The 10000-nt window shown below is 40.7% G+C and overlaps 1 protein-coding gene across 1 annotated transcript; it reads left to right on the forward strand.

Annotated features, from left to right (window-relative positions):
• Positions 1-4654: 4654 nt before the first annotated feature.
• LOC115462563 (vomeronasal type-1 receptor 1-like) lies at positions 4655-5614 on the forward strand. Its single transcript, XM_030192558.1, has one exon. The coding sequence runs from the start codon at positions 4655-4657 to the stop codon at positions 5612-5614; it is 960 nt and encodes a 319-aa protein (XP_030048418.1).
• Positions 5615-10000: the final 4386 nt, after the last annotated feature.

A 10000-nucleotide genomic window follows, 5' to 3' on the forward strand; every position in this document is an offset into this window, starting at 1 on the left:
TTTGTGGTCTGTGATGATCTTTTTTTAAAGCAGATGAGCACACAGAAAAAATGTATTTAAGAGTATTTCACTGCTTCTTTGCTCTTCACTATGAAACAGGTATATGCTCAGTGGGATTTTTTGATATCTTTAAAGGGCTCTTCTTTCCAGAGCTAATTGAGTACTTTTCCTCGATTGAATCTTTGGGTCTACCTATATAGGTAGGCCTATATTTATGAATCTAGTGCTGAAAATCAGTGCTACGCTCCTAAGTTTTTTTCCCCCCATCCTATATCTGCCCCTGTTATCACCCACATTTTATGTTCCTAAGGGGCCCTTTTACTACGCCGCAGTAAAAAGTGGCCTGCTCTGGTTTGGACACATGAAATTAGCACATGCTGGGCCACGTTTTTACCACAGCGGGTAAAAAGGCCTTTTTTAATGGGGCGGTAAATAGCTGTGCGCTAATATTAAAAGTAGTACATGGTTATTTACTGCCTGAACCCTTAACACCACCTATTTAATTGGCGGTAAGGGCTCACATGCTACTCCTGCGGAAATCAGACAGTGTGCGGCAGTGTGGCCATGCTGCCAGTTACCACCAGGAACACCTCCCACTACAGAAAATTATTTTCTACCATGGGAAATAGTGTATGCTAACTTCAAAACTACCACAGGGCACCCATGCTACCCTAGCAGTAGTGTTGATTTAGCGTGCACTACCTGCGTGTTAGCCCTACTCCCCTGGATTCTATTTAGCATGCCTAGAGATCCGTGTCAAAATCTAGGCATCTTCTATAACAACGTTTGTAACGTAATTGGCTTAAGCTAATCAGCGTTGATAACAGCACTTAACAAGCAATAATGAGCGCTAATTGGCAATAATTAGAATTTACCCGCACAACTCACTAAGCGTGTTCTGTAATAAACTGCGCCTACATTCTAATGCGTGCAGTTTAAATGGAGCGTGGCTATGGGTGGGGAAATGGGCATTTCGTGGGCATTCCACAGCTATAGAATATGGCCCAGTGTGCATAAGTCTATGCGCAGGAATTTAGGTCACATTTCATTGATCTTAATGGACACGTGTTGTTTTAGGTGATAGGATTTCTAAGTGTATTCTATATACCATGCCTAAATCTAGGCGTCACTTATAGAATAAGTTTAGGCATAAATCCTTACCACACGGATTATTTTGGCGCCATATATATGAATCTGGTCCACTGTGGCTTAGTAAAAGGGCCCCTTAATTTAGGAATTTAGTGACATTTTGAGTATAAGTTTAGATGCTCAGGCCTAGTAAATTTTCAGAGGCCAATTTATGAGCATAACTCTCAAAGGGGTCCTTTTACTAAAGCTTAGTGTTTGCTAAATGCTAAGAAGCCCATTTTATACCTATGGGCTTCTTAGCACTGAACATGCACTATTTCTGTTAGCAAACATTAAGCTTTAGTGAAAGGTCCCAAAGTTAGGAGAAAAAAATCTTTTGAATATCAGGCCCTTTCTTTTTACGTCTAGTAGCGCTATAGAAATGATAAGTAGTAGTAGTAGTAGTAGTTTTAATATTTTAAATATACATTCAAAGAAAATGTTAACTAAATTAAAATACAATCACAAAAAAATCATAACATTAACACTTGTCTTGGCCCATATATCGGAGGAAAAAAAAGGAACCAAAAACCATAAAAGGAAAGACAAATAAAGAAAATAAGGGTAATAGAACCCCAAAGAAAACCTGCATATATTGACTCCTTCCCTATACCTCCCCCACCACAACATCTAAGAAAAATTTGCCACTCAATAACTATGCATTCCTATGTTTATTCTGAAGAAACTTCTCTAGTTGTGAAGGATCAGGAAAGGTATATTGATTTCCTTTTGTAGAGACCCTTAGGGTGCTGCTTTGTTAAGGATCACAGAGATCTGTAATGGCTCTACTAAGACACTGGGGGACTTCAACTTATTAATAGCGCCACAGATTCTGGAGCAAGGGGAAAGGCTGTCCTGACCTGTGACTGACATTGTTGGAGGAGACCCTTTTGGAGGGAAACTTATATAACCCTAGTCCTGTTTGAAATTATTTGTCTTTGTCTCCTGCTGCCTTGGCCATTGCACCACACTGTAAAGGAAAGTGGGTCTGTTAGCCCAGCTAGGATACATGGAGGGGCATTTTCAATATGACATCTAAGTCTGATTTTTGGACGTTTTGCAAAAAAAAGTTTTAGAAAAATCTGAATAGGAAAGAAGGCCATTTTCAAAAAAACGTCTATCTTTTTTTTTTTAATACCGTTTTCACCAAGGTTTTGTGAGTTGCACATTTTGTTTTTCGGTCCATTTTTGAAAAAAAAAAATTTCAAGTGAAAAACGCACAAAATCAAGCCATTGGGATGTAGGAGGCGCCAGCATTTTTAGTACACTGATCCCCCTGACATCCCAGGAAAGCAATAAGGTACCCTAGGGGGCACTGCAGTGGACTTCATAAAATGCTCCCAGGTACACATCTCACCACTGCTCCCTTACCTTGTCAGCTACACCTCCCAAAACCCACCCAGAGCCCACTACCCCCAACTGTACAACATTACCATAGCCCTTATGGGTGAAGGGGGCACCTATATGTGGGTAAAGTGGGTTTCTGGTGAGATTTTGGAGGGCTTACAGTTTCATCCACGAGTGTAACAGGTAGGAGGAAGTAGGGGCCTGGGTCCACCTGTCTGCAGTGCACTGACACCCACCACTAGACTTCTCCAGAGACCTGCATGTGTTCTAATGGACCTGAGTATAACATCTGAGGCTGGCATACAGACTGGCAAGTAATGTTTTTCATCACATGTTTGGGGGGTGGGAGGGGGGTTAGTGACCACTGTGGGAATAAGGGGAGGTCATCCCTGAATTCCTCCAGTGGTCATCTGGTCATTTAGGGCACCTTTTTGTGCCTTATTCGTTATAAAAACAGGTGCAGCTCAAAACGTCTAAGTTTTAGTCCTGGATGATTTTGTTTTGTTCCATTATGGCTGAAAAACATCCTAAGTCTTAGGAACGCCCAAGTCCCGGCCTGAACACGCCCCTGACACACACCCTTGAGATTTGGACACACTTCTGATGGACTTCATAGAAAAACATCTAAAAATAGGTTTCGAAAATACTGATTTGGATGTTTTTGTGAGAAAAACATCCAAATGCTGCTTTATGTCACTTTTTAGACGTTTTTTCTGTTTTGAACATGAGCCCACTAGAGACCTAAGGGGTGGAAAGCAGTGCCAGAACAGTGTAGGCTGCTGCAGGATGCAAATTTTGAATGCAATTCATTCTTTTAGTGGGAGCCAGTGTAGTTTTTCTCTTAGGGGTTTGGCGCTTTCGTATTTCGTTTTTCCAAATATGAGTCTGGCTGCTGTGTTTTGGGCAGTTTGGAGTTTCTTAATGATTTGTTCTTTGCATCCGGCATAGATGGCATTGCAGTAATCTAGGTGGCTTAACACCATTGATTGTACCAGGCTGCGGAATACTTCCCTTGGGAAGAAAGGTTTTACTCTTTTGAGTTTCCACATTGAGTGGGACATTTTCTTTGTTGTGTTTTTCACATGGCTTTCTAGTGTGAGATTTCAGTCTATTGTAACTCTGAGAATTTTCAGGCTGTCCGCGATCGGAAGGGTGAAGTCTGGGGTGTTTATGGTGGTGGGTTTGTTCGTGTTATATTGTGAGGAGAGGATGAGACATTGTTTTTTCTGTTTTTACTACCGCTGAATATTCCTCTGGTCAGTGATTATCTGGTTAGCAGCAGCAGCTAATTCATAAATGCCTTTGAATATCCGCTGGCAAAGATTTGTCTTGCTCTCTAAGAAACAAGTAAGGTGGGTTTCATCCTGGGAAGATTCCAACATGCCTCTAAGATCAAACCTCTCAGGATGGCTCACTCTATCACCTTCTGTCCCTATTACTCAAAAGCTCAATAGCTGAAAATGCAAAGAATTGATAGCAGTCAATCATATACTTTGAAAATATTATAAAAAGAGGAAAAAAGACCTCAAAAGTCCAGATAACGGCTTTATTGTATCTCATATAACCAACATCAACGAGACTCCGTTCTTATCACTGGTCTTTAAAAAGAACCCCTCTCTAATCAAACCTACACAAAATCATTTAAAGGCAAAGTTTCAAAACTCATCAAAAATAATAAAGCAAGGAAGCACTTAGCTTAAAACATGGTCCCGAAGGGGATCTCTGTTTCACTTAACTAAGCTTCATCAGGGGAATTAAGTGCAAAATGCCTGCGATTTCTATTACATCAATCAGCAGGTAGACTAATTTTTTCCAAGTTTAAAGTCTTTTACCGTCATTTAATATCTTCTGAGTCACCATCTAGCCTGTATTCTACATGACTAACCTTTCTGGCAGTAGTAAGGTAACCATGGTTATGCAAATAAAGGAATTTACACCTATCAGTGATCTCCGCAGCAGGCTATAAAAGAGATATCCATCCTTTTAAAACAAAAACCAAAGGAAAATGCAAAAAAAACTCCAAGTCAGAAAAACGTCTCCTCATGCACACAAGCTAAATGCTGGGATACAGGATTAAAAGAATTACTGAAATGTTAAAGCCATTGAGGCAAAACAAAGAGGGCATTAAGGAAGAAATGTCGAGACAAGCTGAAAAGATAAAAGAATAGCACACTTCAACATGATATTTAACAGCCCAGATGCTGCTTCCATCATCATCTATTTCTCAGCTCTGTTCGGCACTACAGGTAACCTCATTATTCTCTTCGCCTTCATCAGTAACGCAATCAGATACAAAGCACTACAGCCCCTGAACAGAATTATAGTCAACATGGCTCTGGTGAACCTGTTGCTCTGCTGTTACAAGGAGATTCCTGGGATGCTCCTTGTTTTCCAAACAAAAGTATTCGGAGTGGCAGGTTGCAGGTTTCTGCTCTACACCTACCATACTCTAAGGCTGGTCAGCATTTGGTCGGTAGAGAACTTAAGCTTCATTCACTTGATCAAAATTAGGCGACCTACTTGCCAGTGGTCGCAGTTCATTCACAGCCACCAGGGACAATATATCAACTGGACTATTGCTGGCTGCTGGATCTTTAGTATCGTTTTTCATATCCCGTATCTCCTCTACGACAGCGTGTTGAACGAGAACAACCAGACCATAACTTATTTCACCAGTACCAACTGCCTAACCACATCGAGAAATTTCCTCATTATGTTTACAACCTATGCATCGGTCAGCCTAGATTTAATAGTCATCGTCCTAGTGATCATTTTAAATGTCTTTACAATTGACCTTATCTGCAAGCACAGGAGACAAGTCAGGGGTGTGCTAACGACTCTCAGCGGACACAACAAGCCCACAGCCCAGGCAACCAAAATTTTGCTTTCATTGCTTTCTCTTTATGTAGTTTGCTGGATTTCCAGTGATGTAATATGGGTCGCTATTGTAGGAGGATTCATACCGAATAAGCCTGAGAGCAACCTACTTAATGCTATCTATGGCATATTTTCTTCCATCTACTATTCGGTCAGCTCCTATATTATCATCTTTGGCTACAGAAATGTCAGAGATTATCTCTCTGAATCATGCTGGTGTTCCAAGAGCAAAAGAACCACAGTGGTACAAATTATGGAGTAATGCTAGTGTGAAAAAAATTGGGTTGTTTTTTTTTTTCATTAGTTCCATTATGCTGTCTTATGGCTAACGCTGACTTATTCTACCTTGCGCTACCAAAATGTCATTAAATGTAACTATTAAATCAGTGACAAACATAAAAAACAAAACACTGTGCTGGAGATTTAATGATGTTTCAATTTCAGGAAATGTTTGCTCTCTCTCTTGGAAGGCATGTTGTTCAAAATGGATCTTTGATAGCGCAAGAACCGTGCAAATGGCAAATATAACAAACCTTTTGTCCCACGATGGATTTTCATGATGACAGAGCTATCAAAAAAAGATTCCCTTCACAGAAGCTGGTCCTTAACGTATGAGCACTAAGCAAACATTTGTTGTTAGGGAAAAATGAACTGGGACTCAGAATTGTACAGAAGTATCTGTAATAGATCTTCTTCCCTTATATTAGAAAAGGGATAGAACTGTCTTTCACCAACCGACCATCCACCACTTATAAGGAACAAGCTGGACATTAGATAAATATCTTACATCATTCAGAAACATTTAATAGTCCAGCACTGCGATTTATTTAACAGATGATATCAGAAAGAACAATTTATTTGTATGCTGTTTGAGTTTGATAGTTGCAATATTTAACAAATTATGGGCTAAATTTGCTATCATTCATTAACGTGTTAGCACATTTTAATGTAATTTAACAGGTTATTTAAGCTGTTTTTATTGCTAATTCAATGGAACCTATTTATTAAGTACATAGCACTGCATTATAATGCATTACTGGACATTCGTAAATTATATATATATAATGTTTGCCTTTGCTGTCTTGATTTTTATTTCCATTGAAAAGCTTTTGACTTTCTGCCCCATCATCGTTACTGGACAGGATTTTATTTGTGCTTGGACTGTATTTGGAACATGCTAAAGACGAGAAAAAGCACACATTTATAAAGCCAGCCCTTGCCACTCTGAGACGTCACATTCTGGGTGCTAATTATCACAGTGTAACTGAGCACCTAAAATAAGAAGCTCTGCTTCAAAAGTTACAGTCTGTAACCTTGAGAATAGGCCCTAATGTGCACACTCAGATTATTGCTATTTATGATTTGTAGTTTGTTTAGGCTTTGTTGTTTGGGGGTTTGTGGTGAGTTTGGCTCTAATCACCAGGACACCATGCCAATCATCCCTGGAAAATTAAATTCTTCTACAAAACTGTTTGCTAATTGATATTTACATTTGCCAAAGAAACTCTTTAAGAGTTTGCATATCAGCATACTGCTCGGCCATTTTGGATCCAAACATGAGGTAAGCAATGTAAAATTTACTCTCTACTGTGGACTGATTTAAAAAAAAAAAAATGCTTGAATTATATATGTATTTGAAAGATGTGCAAATGGACAGTAGCCTGGGTTGAAGCCTTGATGCTGCTGCTCACACATTTCAAACTTCTGCTAATTCAATCCTTTTTTGTCTATTACCATAAGTGTCTAAGTTGTGCAGGGTTTCTCCATTTAAAGAAACAGTACAAATGGTGCTTTGCCGTTTGCAGTGTAATGTTTTCACTGTGACTTCCTATTACCTCAGGAAAAGAGAGGCACTGATGCAGTGCAAGCCAAGCAGAAAGAGGACCAAGCACCATAAAAATTAAATATTAAAATTTACAAGCAGACTAAAAAAATAAGACACACAAACCCCATAATTCTATAACATTGAATGTTCAACTGTGTGCATTATTTAGCATTAAGAGGCATTAATTTGCCCCTTTTAACTAATTACTTTTATTTAGTTACTATACAACAATGCCTGGTTTTTAGCCCACTACATCTTTATTCCTTTGATTTGTCTCTACTGAATCAATGTCCTTCTGTACTAGAGATCTGTAGAGAGGTAATGTTAGCTGAGAATGCTAATAGAATACTGGGTGCATCAAAATAAAAAGGTATCACTAGTAGGGAAATAACATTATCTCTCTACAGATCTCAAGTACAGAAGGACATTGATTCAGTAGAGACAATTCAAAGATATAAAGGTTTAGCGAGCTTAAACCAGGCAGTGTTGAATAGTAACTAAATAAAAGTAACTAGTTAAAAGGAGCATTTTCATCTAAATCCGATTTTGGATGGTTTGCTGAAAACATCCAAAAATCAAGTGGCAAACATAGCAATTTTCAAACCAGAACATTTTTTATCTTTTTGTTTTGAAAATGGCCATTTGCTAGATGTTTTTGTGCTCAGTGCATCTATCTCTTTGGACCATTTTGGTAAAAAAAAAAATGTCCAAGCGGAAAATGCACAAAAACAAGCCATTGGGATGGATTGGGGGGGGGGGGGGGGGGGAGAGCATTCTTAGTAGACTGGCCTCCAGTGCTTTTTTTCCCCCAGGGCCGGCTCACCTGCCTGCCCTCATCTTCCCAACAGCCCTGCTTTCTGTTCCTGTTGCCCCGCGTTTAAATCTTGTATTTTTTTACCTGAAGTTGCATGCCGGCAGTGGCGTTAGTGAAAGCAGCAGGCTCGCCTCCTCCAGCCTTCACTTCCCTCTCAGTGTCCCGCCCTCATGGAAACAGGAAACTACATCAGAGGAAGGCAGGACACTGAGAGGGAAGGGAAGGCTGGAAGAGGTGAGCCTGCTGCTTTCACTAATGCCGCCGGCGGCGCTGCGACTTCAAGTCAAAAAATAAAAGATTTAAACGCAGGGTGGCAGGAACAGAAAGCAGGGCTGTCGGGGAGCTAAGGGCGGGCAGGTAGGGCTGGGTTTGGAACTGGAACTCAATGGGGGCTGAAAAAGGGGGCAGGTGGAGGTTGGAGTGAGTCACTGGACATGGATGAGAGGGGAGGATGGGGGGCAAAGGAGAATCGCTGGACATGGATGGGAGGGGAGGGCAGGGGAGAGAGGAGAAATCACTGGACATGGATGGTTAGAGGAGGGCAGAGGAGAATCACTGGACATGGAGGGGAGGGGTGGGCAGGGGGAGAGAACAGAGTTGCTGGACATGGATGGATGGGGGGAGGGCAGGAGAAATGCTGGGCATGGATGGAGTGGAGGGTAGGGAAGAGAGGAGAAATGTTGGCGGGAAGGGAAGACAGAGGAAGTAGATGCACATGGATGGAGTGGAGGGGGAAAGGAGAAATGCTGGACATTGATGGAGGGTGTATTTCGGCCGGTATAATTAATAAGGGGAGGGAAGACAGAGGAGGAGATGCACATGGATTTAGGGGAGAGAGGAGAAATTCTGGACATGTATGGAGAGGAAGGGAGAGAGTTAAAATGCTGGACATGGATGGAGGGGAGGAGAGAGGAGAAATGCTGAACATGAATGGAGGGGGAGAGGAAAAATGCTGGACGTGGATGGAGGGAAGGGAAGAGAGAGAGAAAGTGAGATGAACATGGATGGAAAGAGGAAGGAGATGCATACTGACGAGATGAGGGAAAGGGAAAAGAGGAGAAAAACTGCACATGGATGGATAAAATAGGCAAAAGCTGGATCCTCTCTATACCTCCTCCAGTCAAGTCCGCGGAGGACTCAGCTTTTACCTATGGATGTAGAGCAAGAAATGAAGAAGAAAGGAGGAAAGTAAAGTAAAGAAATAAATGGACAGGAAGCCCTGGAAACAGAGTTAAGGGAACAGACAGAGAGCAGCAGAATCAGAGACTGGGACCAACATGATCAGAAAATAAAGTCACCAGACAACAAAGGTAGAAAAAAAATCATTTTATTTTCATTTTAGTGTTTGGAAGATGTCCAATTTGAGAATTTATATCTGCTGTCTTATTTTGCACTGGGTATACAAGAGCTGTAACAGCTTACAGAAATTATTTATAATGAAAAAAAAATCACATTATTTTTTTTCTCCTATACTGGTATAGTATTTTCAATGATACTGCTTATATGCGCCACTGCTGGTATAAGGGGTGTGGCTACCGTGGGAGCAGAGCTATAGATGGTGACCCCAACCACAATGAGTACCAGTACCTTTTTTTCTACAAAAAAAAGCACTGCTGGCCACACAGATATCCCAGCAGAATAGTGGGGCACCCTATGTCTCAGGTGTCACCTATATGTAGGTACAATAGATTTTGGCAGAGATGGGTGGTAACGAAGTACAATTGCCAGTTCTTTTACTTGTAACAAGTTATATTTTTCACAATTTTTGTAGCTCATTACAAATAGCCTGTACTTTTGTACTTAATATGCTTAGATTTCGGCACAGATCTTTAGGCGTGCTATATAGAATCTGGGGGATAATGTGGACTTTACACTAGTATTTGTGTTTAGCACGCATCATCCCGATGCCTAACTTTAGGCAAACTATAGAGCATTATTCCTCCTATAAGTGAATCTTTTGAACCCTGTGCATATGCTCATATTCTTTTGTAGCATATCTTAAAACGCAT

The sequence above is a fragment of the Microcaecilia unicolor genome, chromosome 2 (assembly GCF_901765095.1).
Source record: "Microcaecilia unicolor chromosome 2, aMicUni1.1, whole genome shotgun sequence".
Classification (NCBI taxonomy): Eukaryota; Metazoa; Chordata; class Amphibia; order Gymnophiona; family Siphonopidae; genus Microcaecilia; species Microcaecilia unicolor.

What these genes read in the sequence shown, in the direction of transcription:
- LOC115462563 (XM_030192558.1), top strand. Translation starts at nt 4,655, where the DNA reads ATGATATTTAACAGCCCAGATGCTGCTTCCATCATCATCTATTTCTCA.